At 41.8% G+C, this 24576-nt stretch overlaps 1 protein-coding gene across 1 annotated transcript in view; it reads left to right on the top strand.

The window, feature by feature from the left end:
• syt14a (synaptotagmin XIVa) overlaps nucleotides 1-24576 on the top strand; it is a 107350-nt gene that overhangs the window by 55392 nt on the left and 27382 nt on the right. Inside the window, exons 4-5 of the mRNA XM_034159651.1 lie at nucleotides 21247-21518; nucleotides 21674-22120. Coding sequence (XP_034015542.1) covers nucleotides 21247-21518; nucleotides 21674-22120 — 719 coding nt within the window. The remainder of the gene's footprint in view (nucleotides 1-21246; nucleotides 21519-21673; nucleotides 22121-24576) is intronic.

Raw genomic sequence — 24576 nt, 5'->3', positions numbered from 1 at the left:
TGCCTCTTCTCTCCAATCGTAACATCACAGTCCAGGAAGGCTAAATGGTTGTTTCTGGCATCCTCACGTGTGAACTTGATATTGGCGTCCACCGAGTTGATGTGTTCTGTAAAGTCCTCAACTTGCTGTTGCTTGATTTTGACCCATGTGTCATCAACATATCTGAACCAGTGACTGGGAGAGATGCCAGTGAAAGACGTCAAGGCTGTCTTCTCCACTCGCTCCATGTACAGATTGGCCACAATGGGGGATACCGGAGACCCCATCGCACAACCATGAATCTGCCTGTAGTAATTCCCCCTAAACAGGAAATACATGGTGTTGAGACAGATCTCCAAGAGTTGGCAGATGTGGTCTGGTGTGAGTTTGGTCCTTTCAAGTAGAGACACATCCTCCAGCAGTCTCTGCCTCACAGCTGAGATGGCCTCAGCAGTGGGGATGCAGGTGAACAACGATGTCACATCAAATGACACCATAGTTTCATCTGCCTCCAGCTGTAGGTCCTTGATCTTGTTCACAAAATGTTGTGTGTTCTCCACATGGTGGTCTGAGTTACCCACTAGAGGAGCCAAAATCCCCTTGAAGTACTTGGCCAAATTGTATGTGATGGAATCTGTGCTACATACAATAGGCCTGAGTGGCACGTCCTGTTTGTGGATTTTGGGCAGTCCATAGATGCACGGAGTGGCGTACCCAGGGTACAGTCTGTAGTATGTCTGCCTGTCGATGAGTCCCTCTTTCTCCAGGTTTTGGAGGTAGCTAATGAGGATCTTCTTTACAGAGGATCTTTACACAGCACAAAATCCCAGTTTACTTTAAACCGTTTAACACCTTGAGACAGAAATTAGTTCACCCTAAGGACATGATCCCTAGTTACAAACAGAGCAATGTAGTGTATTCTATCAGATGTCAGGAAAACTGTAACGAACACTACATAGGTGAAATGAAGCAACCTTTACACAAAAGGCTATACCAGCACCGCAGAGAGGGCGCCAGTGGACCTCAGTCTGCGGTTCACCTCCACCTTAAAGACACTAACCACACGTTTGAGGACAAGGAAGTTAAAATATTAGCCAGAGAGAAGAAATGGTTTGAGAGAGGGATCAAGGAGGCATTCTTTGTGAAACGTTTGAAACCCAGCCTTAACCGGGGAGGGGGTCTGAGACACACTTTATCCCCTGTTTACAATGGCGTACTCAGGTCAAAGGAGTTTCAGTCTTTTGTTCATGGTAATGAGTCATTCATGTCATCAAGGGAGCCATCAGAAAGGCATCCATCCCATCATTAGAGGGACAGCTGTCCTGCCATTAGGTGTGCTAACTACAGCACAATAGTTGCTAATTAGAGCTATTGTTTAGTCACTAGCCTATAGCAGTCTGCCTCTCAGTAGGAGGGGTCTGGTTAGGTTTAAAACTCCAGCTTTTTTTGGCTTCTGTTTTATTCTTCTCTACAAGAGTCAGACAGAAGTCAGACTTCCAGAGCAAGAATTTTAGCTGAGGAAGCTTCTGCAATTTGAAGCCAAACGCCCTCACGCCAAGCAACCCAGTCCAGTCGAAGATTCAAGCTTCCCTACTATGGAAACCACCTGGACAACTGAGAGCCTACACAGAAACAGCCCACCCGTTATATACATACAAACATACATATATACACATTACCAACCCCCAGAGCAAGCACACAGGCGACAGTGGTAAGGAAAAACTCCCTCTGATGTATTGAGGAAGAAACCTCAAGCAGACCAGACTCTAAGAGGTGACCCTCTGCTTGGGCCATGCTACAACACATTTAACAACACAAACTCAAATCCCATTATCATAAACATATCAAGTGAACACCGTGTCTTCGTCTACATAAATATTTAATATTAAGCAATAAGTCAAGTAGGGTGCAACCAGTGAACAACAGAGAGTATGTAGTGCTCTGCAATCAAGAACATGCTTTACTTTATTTAATACTGCAATACTTTTTGATACCTTCATTTGAATATGCTAAATATGAGCTTTCCAATTAATTTTTTCATCGATAATGACATCTAAAAACTTATTCTCTTTGACACGTTCTATGTTTAGCCCATGTATATTTAACTGAATTTGTATGTCATTTTCCAAATAACATTAATTTAGATTTAGACAAATTTAATGATAATTTGTTAATATCAATCCATCTCTTTAACTTTATCATTTCTGTTCCTAAATCAGATAATAATTGTTGCAGATTTTCCCCTGAGCAAAACAGGTTTGTGTCATCTGCAAAGAGCACAATTTTAACCAGATCTGAGACTTTACATAAATCATTAATGTATAAAATAAATCATTTTGGGCCCAACACAGAACCCTGTGGTAGCTCACAAATGATGTCCAGATATGAAGAACAGTATTCCCCGAGTTTAACAAACTACTTTCAGTTTTGTAAGTAGCTTTTAATCCAACTCAGAGCAACCCCTCTGATCCCATACAGTTCCAACTTTTGAAATAATATATTGTGATCAATTGTGTCAAAAGCCTTTCTTAAGTCAATAAATAAACCTGCAGCTATTACCCTTTGGTCCACATGTTTATTGAGCTCTTCTATGGAATCGAGCAATGCCAGTGTCGTGGACCTTTTTGCTCTAAAACCATATTGACTTTCATCAAGCAAGTTGTGTCAATCTATAAATTTATCCAGTCTGCTGTTGTAAAGTTTTTCCAGTATCTTTGAAAATTGTGACAGTAGAGACACAGGCCTGTAGTTAGTAAAAAGATGCTTGCTGCCAGATTTGAATAAAGGTATCACTTTTGCCACTTTCATACTGTTAGGAGCAATCCCAGTTTGAAATGATTTGTTAAAAATATATGATAATGGTTTTGCGATTTCAGTAATTATTCGCTTTACTAAGGACATATGTACCTTATTATGATCCGTTGACTTTTTACTTTTACATGTACTAACTATGTTAATAATTTTCCTTTCATCTACTGGGCTGAGAAACATTGTGTGCAGATTTCTGGCAATTAATTGCTGATTTTCCCATGTACTGTGTGGGATTTCAGCTGCCAGATCTGGCCCAACATTATCAAAAAATTTATTGCAACTATTCACTACTTGGCTCATGTTATATTCATCTTTGTTGTCATAAGTAAAGTATGTTGGATAGTTATTTGATTTGGGTTTATTTACTATAATACTATTCAATATTTTCCATGTTTGCTTTATATTGTTTTTATTATCGTTTAGTATTTTTACAAAGTATGATTTTTTTTTTTACAGTTCCGCAAAATAGTTTAGTTTATTTTTATAGTCCTTATATTTAACCTCTGCCTCTCTTGATTTACTTTTAATGAATTCTCTGTATAGCCTATTTTTCTTTTTACAAGCCTTTTGAAGGCCTTTTGTTATCCATGGGTTAGCTTTATAGTTATTATTTTTATTATACTGTATAATTGGACAATTTTTGTTATATATATTAAGAAATATGTTTTCAAATTTGGAATATGCTAAATTCGCATCTTGCTTATTGTAAATGGGATTCCAATCCTGTAAAAGTAAATCATTTTTTTAAGGCAGTGTTAGCTTCTTCAGATTACAGGCGCTTGCAATATTGTTTTTTCTCAGTACATTTTTTATTAAACTTCAGATCAGTTACTATAAAAATTGGTAAATGGTTACTAATATCATAAATTAATAAGCCACTTAGTGTTTTGGTATCTATCATTTGTAAATATATTATCAATGAGAGTAGCTGAATGTGAAGTTATTCTTGAAGGCTGAGTAATTTTTGGATATAGATTTAGACTGTACATAGTGTTAATGAAACCCTCAGTTACTGTATGCTGATGCGGGTTTAAGAGATCAATGTTTATATCTCCACAAACAAATACTCGCTTATTACCCATCTGTGAAAACACTTTCTCTGTCAAATTTTGAAATTTTTCAATTTTAGAGCCAGGAGCTCTATATATGCAGCTAATAATTATATTTCTGTCTTTTGCCTTACCTATTTCAATTGTGATGGATTCCAAAAGATTTTTCACAGTCATTTGATCTTTAATTTTGTAGTTAATCCTTTTGTCAACATACAAAGCCACTCCTCCTCCTCTATTTCGTCTATTCAGATGATTAAATTCATAACTCTCCAGCTCATAGTTTGTGTCATCACCCTCTGTAAACCGTGTTTCCGTTATGGCAATTATACTGAATGGTTGACAAAATTGTTTTAAATAGTCTTTGATACTCCCAAAATTTTTGTACAGACTCCTGCTATTAAAGTGGATTATTGTCAGTTTCCCGTCACTTGAAATGCAGTTATTGTATTGTTCCTCTGTGTAATACTGACATTTACTGTCTATGAAGGAATAGAAATGATTGTCCGGATGTATCTCATATTCCAGATCCTGTATATGATGCTCAGTATACTTAAAAGGTTGTAATTCCACATTCTCATAACCATGTATGATGTTATACTATTACTGTTCAGAAGCACCGATGAATGGTCTGTATGTTTGTCAGTCATTATGAAAGTTGGTTGCGTTCACTTACCATGTTTTATTCATATTTTGCCAATTCCTTCATGCTTCTGATCAGCAACACTTTGGCTTCTTCTGGAAACCCGTTCAGTTTGATGAATACTTTACAGTTTGTAGTCCATGTGTTTTGAATTATTTGTTATTTTCTCAAGTATCTTGCCTCTTTTGCTATATCTGCATTGTGTTTAGTGAAATGTTTATTTATGTAAACATTGGATCCTTTAAGTTTATATGCTTGTTTCAGCAGAGTTGTTTTGTCTTTCCTGTTAACAAACCTTATTATGACTGTAGGTTTGTCTGATGAATTCTTCCTTGGTTAACTGGTGACACGCTTGAATAGTGTTTATATCCAGATCGATCCCCTTTGTTTGTAGAAACGCAGCAACTTGTTGCTCTGTGGAGCGTTCGTCTTGTTCGTTGGGCTCCCCCGTTACCAGAGGCTGCTGCCCGAGCATACGGTCTGGGTCTGATGTAGAGCCCAGATACAACATCGTTCATTTGCGTGTACTGCTCCATCTCAGTCACCCTTCTTTCCAACGACTCGATCCTTTTGTCCTTCTGCTCAATAAGGCCTCGCAGGTCCTTAACTTCCTTCACTAGTGCCAGTATCTCCTTCTGCTGAGTTTTTATGGCACAAACCTCCTCCGTGAGAGTATCTAGAACCTTCTTAATATCCTCCAGATCCTCCGTCACGGGTGCTTTCTTTGGCCCCTTTCTCACTGTCTTATTTAACAGCTGTTTGTTGTGCAACAGCTGTTAGCTTTTAGCTGTTAGTCGAAACCAGGCTGGCTTAGCCTAGCCTGCGACATCCCGGCTTCCCTGCGGGGCCGACAGGCCGACTGCTGATGTTAATTGTGGCCGCGATGAGTCGGCGCCCCGGGTTGTGTCTCCGGCGGTGGAGGGCTGGTGACGATCTCCGTCGAGCTGCGGGCTGATGGCAGCCTCCCTCGTGAGACGGTCCTGCTGGGCTCCGGCGTGCTGCGGGGCTGATGGCGGCCTCCTTCAAGCTGCGGCCGCGCTGGGTCTCCGGCGAACTGCGTGCTGATGGCGTCCACCAATGCGCCTGGTCCTGGCTGGGGCCTTCGGCGGCCCATGGACTCTGATCGAAGTTGTACAATGGTACGGCCGTCTACCCAGACGCCGACCGTCCACTCACGACGATCATTTGAGACAACTTTTTGACACGATGGAGAGGGAATTACAGAATTTTAAATATTGCTTTGACTCTAATAAATTATCACTTAATTTTGGTAAAACAAAGTGTATTCGGAAATAAGCCCAGTCATTTAAGTAGAAACTTATCACTGAACAATGCTGAAAACGAAATTGTATCTGAAACCAAATTTCTTGGAGTTTTTATTGATGATAAAGTTGGAAAACTCACATAAATTATGTTTAATCTAAAATTTCAAAAGTTATTGCCATTCTGTACAAAGCACAATACTTCCTCTCCCAGCATTCGTTGGTTACGCTGTATCATACCATGGTTACGCTGTACCATATAAAACAAAAACAAATCCAATATTTCTGTTACAAAAGAAAGCTATAAGAGTTATAATTAAAAATCATATGAACCAACAAACCCATTGTTTGCTTGTTTCTATATTTTGAAATTTCTGGATTTGGTTGATTATTTTACGATATAGATCATGTATAAAGATAAAAATAAACTCTTGCCTCAACATGTTCAGGAGTTGTTTAAAATGAGAGAGTCCTGTTATCATCTTCGAGGAACACTGATATTCGATATAAGAAAGATTTGAACTACTGTTAAGTCATTGCGTTTCTGTAAAAGGTATTAAAATCTGGAATAATTGTTCTGATAGTATTAAATTATCTGGTACATGGCTGGCTTTAAAAGACTTTATAAAAACAACAAAACTTCTTACTATAGTACGCAAAATTAGGTGAACTGACTTCATGGCTGTTCCTTTATCTGCACATTGTACTAATGATTGTTTTACTGATTGGTACTTGTCGTTATGCGTGTGCTTAAATGTGTATAGTAACTGGTGTAAGGGTCATTCATTCATTCATTCATTCAAGGTGTACTCCTGAAAACCTTGTCCAAGACTGGATGTGGCCACAAGTCAGCGGAGGTTTGAGATCAGAGGTCTCAAACCGGTTCCAGAATGGGCCAAGAGGGTGCAGGTTTTCTGTGCAACCACGCACTCCAGCAGGTGATTTCACTGATTAACTGATTTCACCTGCTCAAAATGATGTTAATCAGTAAAATCACCTGCTGGAGTAGGTGGTTGCACAGAAAACCTGCACCCTCTTGGCCCTTTCTGGAACCGGTTTGAGACCTCTGTCCTAGATGGAATGCCTTCCTAGGCTGAAGAGTTACAGCTACCTGAAGCAACTGGTTTTGAGGTGCCAGAGACCCGCCTTCACCCCTTCTGTCAGTAGAAGCAGTTCCGCCGGACTTAGATGCTAAACCACAAGAGCATGCCAGGAGCTGGGCTTGGTTGCCAGAGGCTATTTGAGACACACGTCATGGGAGCACTTTTTAGGTACTGGGAGCTTGTCCCCACTACCAACCCCGGCTGTAACAACTTTTTCCAGCACCCAGTGGGTAATTACCTCCACCAACTGCAATGCATTCTGCAGAGGCTTTGCCACTGCTGCGTCTGCTTTTTTTTTGTGAATATAGAATTCTCAAAAAGGCTTAGGGTTTGGTCAGGGAAGAGTTGCCTAAATTTTGCCAGTGATGTGCCTATGAATGTTCACTTTAGTATCCCATTTCCTATATCCTAGTATCCTATTTCTTTGGCATTCTTTCTTTAAGAATTGCATCCTACATACCCTTTAGTATTATGTGCCGACGCGGGTTGAGGAGCGGACCTGCGTCTGACTGAACCCAGCGCTAAATAACCAGAAAGCGGTTCCAAAAACAAAACATTTATTTCCCTTTCTGTGCAATAATTGTGTACAACATAATATATGGCCAAAGGGATCGAAGCCCGGCGCTTCTGGACTCAAATTCACCGCCAAACACCCCCCAGGTGGACACGACAAACTGACTCTGTGAAGGATAGAAGAGATGAGGTAAGTCAACAGCTACAACTAATATTCTTCAAAGGCACACGCTATCAGCAACACATTCAGGTCTGACTTTAAGCTTTATGTAAATGAGCAGCTTCTCACAACAGGTGGAGGATCATCAGTCCGCATGCCACGGCCGTGAGAAGCGAGCTGCACAATTCTCATCAATGTTCAAATATACTGCGTAACAAAATACCAAATTACTATTAACACTTATTCAGACAATCAGTCACCTCTGATGTGTGCTGACAGCATGTGTCCCTCACCCGTCCTCCTTCACAGGCACGATGTGTCAAACCCAGGCGCGGTTTTCAGCGTCTCACAAACGAACATCACAAGGTCGAGTTCCCGGCAATTCTGCTTGAACCACTCATGGCTTAAATGCAGAACGCCATCTCATTATCTGCTTCAGGTGAAAGTCTTTAAGTCTGCACGAGCATCATCCACAGGTGCTGCGAGTCATTAGGCCTGCACATGGACATCCTCCACAAGTGCAGCCAATAATGTTGATGAGGGTGAAGGATTCGTCTGCCAGCACCTTCTCCACAGACAAAAACCAGTTTGCATACCACCTGAAGAGCAAAGAAAAGAAAACAACACAAAAACATCCAGCCAAACCCCCAACACACAACATTTAGTCCCTTGTGCTGATGCTTATCCAGTGGTGTGGTAACATGAAACAGATGAGAGTCTTACTCCCTCCTGGATGGGACATTAGTCTATTGCAGATTACTTTCCCAGCTGAAGGCTGGTTTCCACTTACAGCCGGGTGGACTGGGACAATGCAGATTAAGTATCTTGTTCAGGACACACACACACAAATAGAATCAAACCCCGATCTATATATAAGTAGTTCAACTCCTGTTCCACAGAGCTACCTGATCTGCACTTATTCTGTTAGTGATGAGGACGGGGGCTTTCAATATGTAGACCTGGACTTGATTGTGGATAACATTACCTGTCTTGGTCCTTGGACAGGACAATACATCTGCATTGTCCCAGCCCACCCAGCTGGTTGGGGAAGTAACCAGTGATAGACTGGTGTCCTGTCCAGGGACAGGTGCAGACTCTCATTTCATGCTACAAAATTCATGTGTGATTTTTCATAGTTTGGATGGGGGGCTTCAGTGAAGGAATGTGACAGTTCATTCGTCCTTGACAGCACCAGCAACAGTGACCTTAGAGGACGTCAAGACCCTATAATTCACAACAACGGCTAACAAGCAACTTGATGGAACTAGGTTTATGTTCCACTCATTGTTCATCTTAAAAGATGCCAACATTTTACAAAGTAGGAGGTCTGCTGGTCCTCACCGCTGACTGTGCAGTTGTTTTTACATAGTAACTTACAGGAATTGTGCAAACCTGCTCAGTGACTGATGGACACCATTGATCCTACGCTTGCCCTGCTAACTGCGGGGAATAAAGTTTATGAAAATCTGACCTAAGATATTTTTGCAGAGTGAAAATTCTGAAAATATCAACTGCTTTTCCCCCTTAAGAATACAAAGATGTAAATAAGGACTGGCAGTGCTGAGTGCCTGTGGGAGGAGGATAGATAGGAAGAGGGATAGTAACCATCCCAATTAGTGGGCTGGAGAAGAGAGTAGTGCTTTTACGCCATGGCTTCCATCAAATCAACCGCCCCCGGCTCAGCAGGGAAAAAAGTAGCTCAGAGTAGATTTTCTGTTTTTGTCAAGACCTCCATGACACTTAGTTAAGACTCCTTTGCCTCCATCTTGCCACTGATATTGTGCCACTTTGAAGCCACGTCTCCCTGACATTATTAAGAGAGAAAGTTTCAAGAACTCTGGAGAAACTGGAACAATGATTTGGAGCGGATTACATCATCACAGAATTGGCTTTATTGAAGTTAGAAGACAGCGAGTTATTATTTTTGTCTCTATGCGAGGGACCAGGTTCGCATTCTTCCCCAGTGTCCCTGTGGGAGTGTTGGCATCATTGCCTTTTGTGGGTTTTGTGACTCCAAATTAGACAAGGGAGGCAGAATGGAGAGTGCAACGACTACGTTGTCCAAGATTCTTTATAAACGCAGAAGACACGCAGTGCTTCATTATCCTCTGCAGCTTCAACATCCAAATCATTTGGAGAGGTGAGAGGATTCTGTGGCACTTTTAAGAACTGCTTCCTTCAGTGGTTTAATGGTTCATATGTGATCTTTTATTTATTTGTCATCTCACCGAGTGGCGTGTGCTCATGAGGGCTGCATAAAAAAATCATTTGTCAGAGTGAAAACCAAACTGGTGATAAACACTTTATAAGTGGTGACAAACCATAACCCGGTCGCACTATTTTTACAAACCTGATTAACTGCCACTTTTATCAGATCTCACGAGAGCAACAACCAGCCATTTCTGTGAAAATATGCTGGAAACAACTCGGAAAGAATTCATAAACCCCTGAATTTGCTCAAATTTACGGAGCCCGTCTAGGGACATGGTAGTTACATTTTTTGGCCCAGATTATTGCGTTCCCTCGCAATAGTTTTTGCGTTCCTCGTAATAACCTAATATTATATTAAAGTTCATGCCTATCAGAGCACACAGTGAGTGGAATCAGGTGGGGGAGACTGAACGCATACGTGCGCGCACACACACAGCAGATAGCAACAGGATTCACGAGAGAATGGGATCCCGTGAGATCAATAATCAATTTCAATCAATCAATTTTTTTATATAGCGCCAAATCACAACAAACAGTTGCCCCAAGGCGCTTTATATTGTAAGGCAAGGCCATACAATAATTATGTAAAACCCCAACGGTCAAAAACGACCCCCTGTGAGCAAGCACTTGGCTACAGTGGGAAGGAAAAACTCCCTTTTAACAGGAAGAAACCTCCAGCAGAACCAGGCTCAGGGAGGGGCAGTCTTCTGCTGGGACTGGTTGGGGCTGAGGGAGAGAACCAGGAAAAAGACATGCTGTGGAGGGGAGCAGAGATCGATCACTGATTAAATGCAGAGTGGTGCATACAGAGCAAAAAGAGAAAGAAACAGTGCATCATGGGAACCCCCCAGCAGTCTACGTCTATAGCAGCATAACTAAGGGATGGTTCAGGGTCACCTGATCCAGCCCTAACTATAAGCTTTAGCAAAAAGGAAAGTTTTAAGCCTAATCTTAAAAGTAGAGAGGGTGCCTGTCTCCCTGATCTGAATTGGGAGCTGGTTCCACAGGAGAGGAGCCTGAAAGCTGAAGGCTCTGCCTCCCATTCTACTCTTACAAACCCTAGGAACTACAAGTAAGCCTGCAGTCTGAGAGCGAAGCGCTCTATTGGGGTGATATGGTACTACGAGGTCCCTAAGATAAGATGGGACCTGATTATTCAAAACCTTATAAGTAAGAAGAAGAATTTTAAATTCTATTCTAGAATTAACAGGAAGCCAATGAAGAGAGGCCAATATGGGTGAGATATGCTCTCTCCTTCTAGTCCCCGTCAGTACTCTAGCTGCAGCATTTTGAATTAACTGAAGGCTTTTTAGGGAACTTTTAGGACAACCTGATAATAATGAATTACAATAGTCCAGCCTAGAGGAAATAAATGCATGAATTAGTTTTTCAGCATCACTCTGAGACAAGACCTTTCTGATTTTAGAGATATTGCGTAAATGCAAAAAAGCAGTCCTACATATTTGTTTAATATGCGCTTTGAATGACATATCCTGATCAAAAATGACTCCAAGATTTCTCACAGTATTACTAGAGGTCAGGGTAATGCCATCCACAGTAAGGATCTGGTTAGACACCATGTTTCTAAGATTTGTGGGGCCAAGTACAATAACTTCAGTTTTATCTGAGTTTAAAAGCAGGAAATTAGAGGTCATCCATGTCTTTATGTCTGTAAGACAATCCTGCAGTTTAGCTAATTGGTGTGTGTCCTCTGGCTTCATGGATAGATAAAGCTGGGTATCATCTGCGTAACAATGAAAATTTAAGCAATACCGTCTAATAATACTGCCTAAGGGAAGCATGTATAAAGTGAATAAAATTGGTCCTAGCACAGAACCTTGTGGAACTCCATAATTAACTTTAGTCTGTGAAGAAGATTCCCCATTTACATGAACAAATTGTAATCTATTAGACAAATATGATTCAAACCACCGCAGCACAGTGCCTTTAATACCTATGGCATGCTCTAATCTCTGTAATAAAATTTTATGGTCAACAGTATCAAAAGCAGCACTGAGGTCTAACAGAACAAGCACAGAGATGAGTCCACTGTCCGAGGCCATAAGAAGATCATTTGTAACCTTCACTAATGCTGTTTCTGTACTATGATGAATTCTAAAACCTGACTGAAACTCTTCAAATAGACCATTCCTCTGCAGATGATCAGTTAGCTGTTTTACAACTACCCTTTCAAGAATTTTTGAGAGAAAAGGAAGGTTGGAGATTGGCCTATAATTAGCTAAGATAGCTGGGTCAAGTGATGGCTTTTTAAGTAATGGTTTAATTACTGCCACCTTAAAAGCCTGTGGTACATAGCCAACTAACAAAGATAGATTGATCATATTTAAGATCGAAGCATTAAATAATGGTAGGGCTTCCTTGAGCAGCCTGGTAGGAATGGGGTCTAATAAACATTTTGGTGGTTTGGATGAAGTAACTAATGAAAAGTAAGGGAGTAAGTTGCTACAACTTGCACAACTGTATGAAATACAATTTATTTATACAACAGTGATGGAACGTAGTAGCACCTGGAAATCGGTACCCATGCAGGCTTCCAGAGCCTTGGAGTTCCCCCCGAATAAAGTGCACGGCATCTTCTGGTGCATCATATCTCTGCCGAAACTTCTTTAAAATACACTTCAGAGTCTTCAGGTACATACAACCCCTGGTAAAAAATTATGGAATCACCGGCCTCAGAGGATGTTCATTCAGTTGTTTAATTTTGTAGAGAAAAAGCAGATCACAGACATGACACAAAACTAAAGTCATTTCAAATGGCAACTTTCTGGCTTTAAGAAACACTATAAGAAATGGGGAAAAAAAACTGTGGCAGTCAGTAACGGTTACTTTTTTAGACCAAGCAGAGGGGAAAAAATATGGACTCACTCAATTCTGAGGAAAAAATTATGGAATCATGAAAAACAAAAGAATGCTCCAACACATCACTAGTATTTTGTTGCACCACCTCTGGCTTTTATAACAGCTTGCAGTCTCTGAGGCATGGACTTAATGAGTGACAAACAGTACTCTTCATCAATCTGGCTCCAACTTTCTCTGATTGCTGTTGCCAGATCAGCTTTGCATGTTGGAGCCTTGTCATGGACCATTTTCTTCAACTTCCACCAAAGATTTTCAGTTGGATTAAGATCTGGACTATTTGCAGACCATGACATTGACCCTATATGTCTTTTTGCAAGGAATGTTTTCAGAGTTTTTGCTCTATGGCAAGATGCATTATCATCTTGAAAAATGATTTCATCATCCCCAAACATCCTTTCAATTGATGGGATAAGAAAAGTGTCCAAAATATCAATGTAAACTTGTGCATTTATTGATGATGTAATGACAGCCATCTCCCCAGTGCCTTTACCTGACATGCAGCCCCATATCATCAATGACTGTGGAAATTTACATGTTCTCTTCAGGCAGTCATCTTTATAAATCTCAATGGAACGGCACCAAACAAAAGTTCCAGCATCATCACCTTGCCCAGTGCAGATTCGAGATTCATCACTGAATATGATTTTCATCCAGTTATCCACAGTCCACGATTGCTTTTCCTTAGCCCATTGTAACCTTGTTTTTTTCTGTTTAGGTGTTAATGATGGCTTTTGTTTAGCTTTTCTGTATGTAAATCCCATTTCCTTTAGGTGGTTTCTTACAGTTCGGTCACAGACGTTGATTCCAGTTTCCTCCCATTCGTTCCTCATTTGTTTTGTTGTGCAATTTCGATTTTTGAAACATATTGCTTTAAGTTTTCTGTCTTGATGCTTTGATGTCTTCTTTGGTCTACCAGTATGTTTGCCTTTAACAACCTTCCCATGTTGTTTGTATTTGGTCCAGAGTTTAGACACAGCTGACTGTGAACATCCAACATCTTTTGCAACATTGCGTGATGATTTACCCTCTTTTAAGAGTTTGATAATCCTCTCCTTTGTTTCAATTGACATCTCTCGTGTTGCAGCCATGATTCATGTCAGTCCACTTGGTGCAACAGCTCTCCAAGGTGTGATCACTCCTTTTTAGATGCAGACTAACGAGCAGATCTGATTTGATGCAGGTGTTAGCTTTGGGGATGAAAATGTACAGGGTGATTCCATAATTTATTCCTCAGAATTGAGTGATTCCATATTTTTTTCCCTCTGCTTGGTCTAAAAAAGTAACCGTTACTGATTGCCACAATTATTTTTCCTCATTTCTTATAGTGTTTCTTAAAGCCAGAAAGTTACCATTTGAAATGACTTTAGTTTTGTGTCATGTCTGTGATCTGCTTTTTTTCTACAGAATTAAACAACTGAATGAACATCCTCCGAGGCTGGTGATTCCATAATTATTGCCAGGGGTTGTAATCACTTTGTGTCTTGCAGACAAAGCCTCCAGTATATTATTGTATGTGAGTCCCAGGTTAAGGTAAAACTCAATCAAGTTCTGGTTATCCATGATGTGCAATCCTTCCAAATGATTCAACAAACCTGTGTGTTGCCAGGCTGGAAATATGGACTCAAAAGGTATTGCAAGGGAACGCAATAATCTGGGCCAAAAAAATTAACCACTATGTCCCTAAGCGGGCTCTGTACAAATCAACAAATATATTCATGTTACTCATTTTTCTATTGTTATACTGTAGCTTACATGACTGTAAAGAATTAATAAATCTCTGCTTTCATCACTTAACTGTAGAATTATACTGTCTATTCCTAAAAGAAATTTTGAAATTGAAGAAATATGATTTAAGTAACCACTGAATACTTTGCTTAATTTTGCATTTCCCAAAATTCCACAATAATAGAGAGGAAACACAGCCTCAATATTGGGGCTCCGCAGTGCATCACAATATTAACACTCACCATAATAATTCACACAAGTTTATGAAACAGCAATATTTTTTTATTCCATTTTGTTTATATTTTTCACATTTCTTTATACAAGATGTCAGAGCAGCTCTCCACAGTCGGCGGAAGGGGTTAGAGAAGTACTGCAAACATTGATTGCCCCTTTTACCCAGTCAGCTAGCCTCTGATGACTGATTATCCCCGTTTTGCAGTCGAGGAATTTTTTTTCATACCCTGAAGCGGCTGATGAGACAGCACACAGGTGCCAAGTGTGTTTCAGGCCATGTGCCTCTCATACTGGCCTTACTGTTCATTCCTGCACACATCACTCATCCGCCAACAGTTGTTGTCAGAAACAATGTGACTTCCATGATGGTACATGCTTATTTAGGGTGTGCTCCTTTCTCTGCTTCTGACCAAGGCAGTGTCTAGTCTAGTATATCTGGAGTTGGTCCCCAGGTGCCATACTGTGGCTGTCACTGCCCATAGTGGCTGGATTGTGTCAAACTGTAATTAGGATGGTTAAATGCAGAGAACACATTTTGTTGTATGTATATATGTGCAACGACAATAAACGCTCTATTCTACACAAGACGAGAAGTGTACAGACAAAGACGAGTCAATGAAGGAACACACAGCGCTAACCATTTTATTGTAGTGTTTCTATACCAGAGGGTAATATATGGTGCCTAAAGCTTCATACACAAACACACGTGTGTGTGTGTATGTATATATATATGTATATATATATATATATATATATATATATATATATATATATATATATATATATATATATATATATATAAAAACAATAATACATTGGAGGCTCCGTTTTGTCTTTCAAAATAAAATGCTTAACGAATAAAAACAGAGCACCATAATTTGGAGTTTAACAATATATCCCTGTTGTTGAGTTGAACTTTTTACATTAAAATTGACTCATTTATTAGGTCCACCAGTTTATCACAAGTTAACTTTATATTAGCTTTAACATAATGTCCACCAAATATAATGTAGCTGACATAAACAATTGTCATTTACGCTGTACTACCAATTTATTAAAATATCACAGAATTATTGTGATATTTGTCCTCAGTACTAAATGTGTTCAAAGGATCCTTGGATACAGCTGGAATGACTTTGTGTCAAATGAGCAGTTACTGAGAAAGACTAAGATGAGGAGTATCACTTGCATTGTGAGGGAGCGTTAGCTGTGACATTTTGGCCATGGGACTCATCGCTGGTTGTAGGCGTCTCACCCACCACTGTGAGTTGTACGTTAATGCTGGCATGCCTTCTTTGCATGTAAGAAGATATACACACTGGATGACTCTGGTTTACAAGAGTCTTATTGGGTTGGTTCCGTCTTATTTATCCAATTTTCTTCAGAGATCTGAAAGCCGTTATGATTTATGCTTGAATGACATGTTGTGCTTTCGTGTACCTCATGTTCGCACTGAAACAGAAAGAAAGCTTTTAGTTTTTCTGCTCTCTTTGCTTGGAATGTCCTTCAATCTGAACTGAAACTGTCGGGGTTGATTTTTCTGAAGGCTTTCCGATCTGTTTTAAGAAACTGAAATAGAAATCTTTTGAACAGTGTTTTTAAACTTGTATATACTGTGATATAAATGATTGTTCTATTTAATTGCCAGTATGCTATATATTTTAATGGTTAGCTTGCTGTTGTTTGTCTATTATGACATGTGCTGCTGTCTTTCTTGGCCAGGTCACTCTTGTGAAAGAAGTCTTGAACTCAGTGTTTTTTTTTTTTTATCTGGCTAAATAAAGGTTAATAAATAATAAATGTGGCATGTTTCACTGTGGACGATCCAGCATGGAGGTGCCTGAGTGTTGAGGACCCCAGTGGCTGGAGAAGGCCAAGGGGACATCACGTTTCACCTGGCTGCTGTAAATAGTTATTTTAGAGATGTGGGAATGGACCAGTTGTTTCTCTGGGTGGTTGCCACGGTGTTGTCAGAATCTGAATCAGACTCCTTTTATTGTCATTTTACAGTGTGCGCAGTACAATGTATAAGGAGATAAACAAAAAAAGTAGCACTGGGATGATGGTGGAAGATTTGAGGCAGGGTGGAATGATGGCCTGCGACAAAGACAGGTTAAAGATGCAAGTGAAAACTCCAGCCAGTTGGTCAGCACACGCTTTGAGTACCAGGTACACCATTGGGGCCAGCCGCCTTCCTGGGGTTCACTGTCTTCAGCACACGTCTCACTTCGTGTTCCTGAAGTGTTAGCGTACTAGTGTTGGAGGGTGGTGGGTGTGTAGTTGCTGCTGGTCTGTCTGCTTTGAAGCAGGCAAAGAAGTAGTTCAGCTCCTCTGCCATCGAGGCATCAAATCTAGCATTACCTGGGTTGCTGCTTCTGTAGTTGGTTATATGATTTATTCCCTGCCACATCTTTCTGGGGTCATTCACAGCGAAGTGGTCCTCTGTCTTTTTCTTGTAGGCATCCTTGGCCTCCCTGATGCCTCATTTCAGGTCGGACCTGAACGCGCTGTACAGGGCCCTGTCCCCTGATTTAAAGGCGGTGTTGCGGCTTTTTAATGGGGACTGGACTATGCTGTTCATCCAGGGTTTCTGGTTTGGGAAAAACCTTGACCCTTTTGTTGACTGTGACAGTGTCAACACAGTTCTTAATGTAAGAGATTACGGTGTCGGTGTCCTCCTGCAGGTTGTGGCTGGAAAATAAATCCCATACAGTCCGTGAGAAGCAGTCCTGTAGCTGGAAGAGCGCTCCCTCTGTCCAGGTTTGGATTGTCTTCTGTTGTGACTTTGTCTGCCTTAGCAGGGGGGTGTAGGTAGGGGTGAGGGACAGGCAGAGATGATCAGATCCAGCAAGATGGGGTAGGGGAGTGACTTTGTACGCGTGTTTTATGTTTGAGTAAACATGGTCCAAAGTATTTTTCCCTCTGGTGTCACACGTCACATATTGGACGTATTTAGGGAGCACAGTCTTCAAACACGCTTTGTTGAAGTCACCAGCAACAATGCAGACGCCATCCAGGTGGGCCAGCTGCTATTTATTTACACAGGCAAGCAAGAGGCTAAGGGCTGTGCTAACGTTAGCATCGGGTGGGATGTAAACAGCAAACACAATGACTACTGTGAACTCCCTTGGGAGATAAAAAGGTCTGCACGCGGCTGCCAGCACCTCTAAATCAGGAGAACAGTGAGAGTCAATGACCCTGCTGCCACAGCACCACTCGCGGTTCACATAAACACAGAGCCCTCCACCTCTGTACTTACCCGAATCACTGGTTCTGTCCTGCTGGTGTAGCGTGCGGCCTGCTAGCTCGACTGCAGCGTCGGGGATCAGCGGGTGAAGCCACGTCTCCATGATGAAAATAATGCTGCAGTTCCGTACAAAGCTCTTTGTAGACATCTGTAGCTCCAGTTCGTCCATTTTGTGGGTGATGGATCTAGCTTTGGAGAGGAAGAGGCTCGGTAATGCTGGCCTGTGAGTTGATTACATAGCCTAGCATCAGAGCCCGACTGACAAAGCAGTCCTGTAGCTGCTGGGAGGCACCATCAGGCCAGCACTTAACAGTCTTGGCTGTTGGGGGGGATTTTCCTTGTGAGTGGGATGTATGCTGGGATCAGAAGCAGCGACATATGGTCAGAGGTGAGGCAGGTGAGGCAGCTGTATAGTCCTGTATCCACACTTGATATTGGAGTAGGCTTTATCCAGGGTCCTTGCTCCGCTGGTTCCACATTTAATGTGTTGGTGTAGTTTTGGTAGCACTACTTTCAGATCAGCGTGGTTAAAGTCACCTGAGATCACTTGCATTGCTTCTGGATATTTATTTTGGTGCTGGTTGATAAAGAACTCCAGATGGCTAAGGGCTATGGTTGTGTTAGCATCTGGTGGAATGTAAACAGCAGTCACCACGATGACCATAAACTCATGCAGGAAGTACAGCAGTCTGCACTTTACGGTCACAAACTCCAGCTCTGGAGAGCAGGGCTGTCTATAATGGTGGCGTCCATGCACCAGCTATTGTTAACGTAGATGCAGACCCCCCCCACCGGAGTCGCTGTTCCTGTCGTGCCGGCATGCTATGTGGCCCACTAGCTCGATAACCATGTCTGGAATGGAGGAGTGAAGCCAGGTCTCTGTGATCAGCAGAATGCAGCCGTCTCGTCAAGTCGGTTTTCTGCAGCCTCAGCTCATCCATCTTGTTGGTGAGGGATCGTGTGTTGGAGAGGAAAATACTGGGAATCTGTGGTTCGTACTTCCGTCTCCGCAGCTATGCTAGGGCGCCGGCCCGACCGCCCCGCTTTTGTTTCCTCTCCTTCTGCCGTCTCCTTCTCTTGTCTGTGGGGATCACTATCCATGTGGAGCCCGATGTCTGGGTGATGTCCTGTGGTATGCTGTTACCACGGATGAAGTCTGCAGTTGCGCGTTGTTCACTCCGTAAACCAATCCGTAGGAGATCCTGTTGGCTGTAGCTGGTGTCCGCACAACAGGACGAGCATAAGAAAAACATCCAGATGCACAAGGATAGAAAAAAGGATAGAAAAACGCACTGAAAACTAGAGGAGCTAAGAACCACTGCGACTAGGCACGCTGCCATGTTGTGGCTGCAGCGAAGTGTAGCACCAGTGCATGCTCTCAGACATGACTTGCCATATGGTCACTATATGCCACTATTACTTGGCAGTGCAGTGGCATAAGTAGTTGCCGAGTTTGCCTCCCAAACAGGTGGTCCCTGCTGGTTCAAGGCTACCTGTGTACATCTCAAGCTGTCAGAAAGGGCATCCAGTGCCAAATCAACTTATGCGTCTATAATGAATCTGCTGCTGGCGTCCCAAGCAAAGATAACAGGAGCAGCCAAAACATGTTATTTTCCTCTTGACATGCACATATGTAAATCTGATTTGAAATGACATGAATGTATGTTGTGGTTGTGTAAAACAAATGTAGGAGGATGGAAAGCTCTAACTTAGAATATGCACATAAAAAGGTAGAGAGGAAAGGAGGAGATGCTGAATGCATCATACAACCCCAGACAAAAATTATGGAATCACCGGCCTCAGAGGATGTTCATTCAATTGTTTAATTTTGTAGAAAAAAAGCAGATCACAGACATGACACAAAACTAAAGTCATTTCAAATGGCAACTTTCTGGCTTTAAGAAACACTATAAGAAATCAAGAAAAAAAGATTGTGGCAGTCAGTAACAGTTACTTTTTTAGACCAAGCAGAGGAAAAAAAATATCGAATCACTCAATTCTGAGGAAAAAATTATGGAATCACCCTGTAAATTTTCATCCCCCAAATTAACACCTGCATCAAATCAGATCTGCTCATTGACATTGACCCTATGCCATGACATTGACCCTATGTTTCTTTTTGCAAGGAATGTTTTTGCAGTTTTTGCTCTATGGCAAGATGCATTATCATCTTGAAAAATGATTTCATCATCCCCAAACATCCTTTCAATTGTCCAAAATATCAACATAAACTTGTGCATTTATTGATGATGTAATGACAGCCATCTCCCCAGTGCCTTTACCTGACATGCAGCCCCATATCATCAATGACTGTGGAAATTTACATATTCTCTTCAGGCAGTCATCTTTATAAATCTCATTGGAAAGGCACCAAACAAAAGTTCCAGCATCATCACCTTGCCCAATGCAGATTCGAGATTCATCACTGAATATGACTTTCATCCAGTCATCCACAGTCCACAATTGCTTTTCCTTAGCCCATTGTAACCTTGTTTTTTTCTGTTTAGGTGTTAATGATGCCTTTCGTTTAGCTTTTCTGTATGTAAATCCCATTTCCTTTAGGTGGTTTCTTACAGTTCGGTCACAGACGTTGACTCCAGTTTCCTCCCATTCGTTCCTCATCTGTTTTGTTGTACATTTTTCGATTTTTGAGACATATTGCTTTAAGTTTTCTGTCTTGACGCTTTGATGTCTTCCTTGGTCTACCAGTATGTTTGCCTTTAACAACCTCCCCATGTTGTTTGTATTTGGTCCAGAGTTTAGACACAGCTGACTGTGAACAACCAACATCTTTTGCAACATTGCGTGATGATTTACTCTCTTTTAAGAGTTTGATAATCCTCTCCTTTGTTTCAATTGGCATCTCTCGTGTTGGAGCCATGATTCATGTCAGTCCACTTGGTGCAACAGCTCTCCAAGGTGTGTTCACTCCTTTTTAGATGCAGACTAACGAGCAGATCTGATATGATGCAGGTGTTAGTTTTGGAGATGAAAATTTACAGGGTGATTCCATAATTTTTTCCTCAGAATTGAGTGATTCCATATTTTTTCCTCTGCTTGGTCTAAAAAAGTAACCGTTACTGACTGCCACAATCTTTTTTTCTTGATTTCTTATAGTGTTTCTTAAAGCCAGAAAGTTGCCATTTGAAATGACTTTAGTTTTGTGTCATGTCTGTGATCTGTTTTTTTCCTACAAAATTAAACAACTGAATGAACATCCTCCGAGGCCGGTGATTCCATAATTTTTGCCAGGGGTTGTAGTAAGTCTTTCCCCAGCAGTCTCTGCCTATGGCTCTATAATCCAGGAATCCTCTAGAAGCCTGACTTGGAAGGTTGGTCAAAACGGGATGCTTTAAGACTGCTCTTAATAGTGCTGTAAGTTGCATTGGAGTGATAATTGATGTTTCTCTTCACTTTCTCCAAAAATAGTCAACTGCATCCAGAGGATGAGGCGAACACCACCATTGGATGAACTACAGCCACCACCCTACCAGGATGAGAATGGATCTCCGCGCATGTCCTGCACGCTGTCTGATCTGGGCGACGCAAAGTGCGACATGTCCAACACCAGCGGTAGTCCCCACCTTTCCTTCGGCAAGTGCCCCAGTGAAGGCAGTGATGGACACGAAACAGAAAGTTACCTCAACAAGGGGTACGAGGAGGATGTACCCAGCGACAGCACTGCCATACTTAGTCCAGAGGTAACTGGAGTCAGACTGAAGTGGGATGCAAAACAACTCACACTTCTAAATAAGTGCATGTAAAAGTTAACAAGCCAGTAGTTTCAGCATTTTGAAAATCAGAGACTAAAAACAGTGTTTACATTGTGTTGAACATCTTGTTGTTTTTTTTTTAGGACATATCAGCCCATGGTTCAGCAGCACAGCTCCCGAAAGCTTATGATCCAGATCCGTTTTCAAAATATGGCACCCTGGACGTGGTGTTTGACTATGACCCAGAGGAGCAGCAGCTGGCGGTAACAATCATGGCCATAACAGACCTCCCCGGCCTTAAACACATTGGCAGCATCTCCTGGCAGGTTCACCTGGTGCTGCTACCCACCAAAAAGCAAAGGGCAAAGACAGGTGTTCAGAGAGGCCCTTGTCCCATCTTCACTGAGACCTTCTGTTTTAGCCATGTTGAGTCTGAGATGATCAGCAATTACGCCCTCCGATTCCGCCTTTACAGCATGCGACGGATGAAGGAGAAAGTGCTTGGAGAAAAGGTGTTCTACCTCACCAAGCTCAACCTTCAGGGCAAAATGTCTGTACCTGTCATATTAGACGCATGCTGTGGACTCCCAGTAAGTATGATCAAAGCAGGTCTTTAATGAATAGTGTGCTCACAATGCTTCACATTAATTGCCTGTCTGATTTAATGTGCCAGTTTCACAATCTGAGAGTCACCACTGCCACTTAATTAATACCGACTCATTAGAAGGCTAGCAAATCAAATAAATTTTATTTATATAGCGCCAAGTCACAACAAAGTCGCCCCAAGGCGCTTTATATTGTAAGGCAAAAGCCATATTGTAATTACAGAAAAACCCCAATGGTCAAAACGACCCCCTGTGAGCAAGCACTTGGTGACAGTGGGAAGGAAAACTCCCTTTTAACAGGAAGAAACCTCCAGCAGAACCAGGCTCTGGAGGGGCAGTCTTCTGCTGGGACTGGTTGGGGCTAAGGGGAGAGAATCAGGAAAAAGACATGCTGTGGAAGAGAGCAGAGATCAATCACCAATGATTACGAGGGCTGTCAATAAAGTAACGGTCCTTTTTATTTTTTTCAAAAACTATATGGATTTCATTCATATGTTTTTACGTCAGACATGCTTGAACCCTCGTGCGCATGCGTGAGTTTTTCCACTCCTGTCGGTGACGTCATTCGCCTGTGAGCACTCCTTGTGGGAGGAGTCGTCCAGCCCCTCGTCGGAATTCCTTTGTCTGAGAAGTTGCTGAGAGACTGGCGCGTTGTTTGATCAAAATTTTTTCTAAACCTGTGAGACACATCGAAGTGGACACGGTTCGAAAAATTAAGCTGGTTTTCAGTGAAAATTTTAACGGCTGATGAGAGATTTTGAGGTGATTCTGTCGCTTTAAGGACTTCCCACAGTGCGAGAAGTCGGTTTCAGCATTTTATCCGGATATTCCACTGTTAAAGGAGATTTTTTTTAATGAAAGACGTGCGGACGGATCCGCGCGTCGGGACGCAGCCTACGCGGTGCGGCGGCACAGGAAAAACACCTCCGTGTTGATAACCATTTGTAAAATCCAGGCGGCTTTTGATGGCTTTCAGTGGAGTGAGTATATGAGAAATTGTTTAACAGGCAGGACATGTTCCAACTTGTCCTTAAGGCTTTCAACAGAGGTGTTTTTCCTGTGGCGGAGCGTCACGGCGGCTGCGTCCCGACGCGCGGACCCGTCCGCACGTCTTTCATTAAAAAAATCTCCTTTAACAGTGGAATATCCGGATAAAATGCTGAAACCGACTTCTTCTGAAACTTCTCTGTTCTCTCACGACGTCCTGGATCAATAGAACCTGAAATGTGGAGGTTTTCAGCTTGAACAGGCTGACGACGGCGGCTGAGAGCGCTGAGCGACGTCTCGCACCGTGGGAAGTCCTTAAAGTGACAGAATCACCTCAAAATCTCTCATCAGCCATTAAAATTTTCACTGAAAACCAGCTTAATTTTTCGAACCGTGTCCACTTCGATGTGTCTCACAGGTTTAGAAAAAATTTTGATCAAACAAAGCGCCAGTCTCTCAGCAACTTCTCAGACAAAGGAATTCCGACGAGGGGCTGGACGACTCCTCCCACAAGGAGTGCTCACAGGCGAATGACGTCACCGACAGGCGTGGAAAAACTCACGCATGCGCACGAGGGTTCAAGCATGTCTGACGTAAAAACATATGAATGAAATCCATATAGTTTTTGAAAAAAATAAAAAGGACCGTTACTTTATTGACAGCCCTCGTAAAAGCAGAGTGGTGCATACAGAGCAAAAAGAGGTGAATAAAAAGAAACACTGGGTGCATCATGGGAAACCCACCAGCAGTCTAAGTCTATAGCAGCATAACTAAGGGATGGTTCAGGGTCACCTGATCCAGCCCTAACTATAAGCTTTAGCAAAAAGGAAAGTTTTAAGCTTAATCTTAAAAGTAGAGAGGGTGTCTGTCTCCCTGATCTGAATTGGGAGCTGGTTCCACAGGAGAGGAGCCTGAAAGCTGAAGGTTCTGCCTCCCATTCTACTCTTACAAACCCTAGGAACTACAAGTAAGCCTGCAGTCTGAGAGCGAAGCGCTCTATTGGGGTGATATGGTACTACGAGGTCCCTAAGATAAGATGGGACCTGATTATTCAAAACCTTATAAGTAAGAAGAAGAATTTTAAATTCTATTCTGTAATTAACAGGGAGCCAATGAAGAGAGGCCAATATGGGTGAGATGTGCTTTCTCCTTCTAGTCCCTGTCAGTACTCTAGCTGCAGCTTTTCTAATTAACTGAAGACTTTTCAGGGGACGTTTAGGACAACCTGATAATAATGAATTACAATAGTCCAGCCTAGAGGAAATAAATGCATGAATTAACTTTTCAGCATCACTCTGAGACAAGACCTTTCTAGTTTTAGAGATATTGCGCAAATGCAAAAAAGCAGTCTTACATATTTTCTTAATATGCGCATTGAAGGACATATCCTGATCAAAACGCAGAACATGTTAATACTCTATGGCAGGCTCGATATCACAGCACCAGATGTGAGT

Source organism: Thalassophryne amazonica, chromosome 19, assembly GCF_902500255.1.
Source record: "Thalassophryne amazonica chromosome 19, fThaAma1.1, whole genome shotgun sequence".
NCBI classification, from domain to species: domain Eukaryota; kingdom Metazoa; phylum Chordata; class Actinopteri; order Batrachoidiformes; family Batrachoididae; genus Thalassophryne; species Thalassophryne amazonica.
This window is presented reverse-complemented; position numbering and strand designations above follow the sequence as displayed.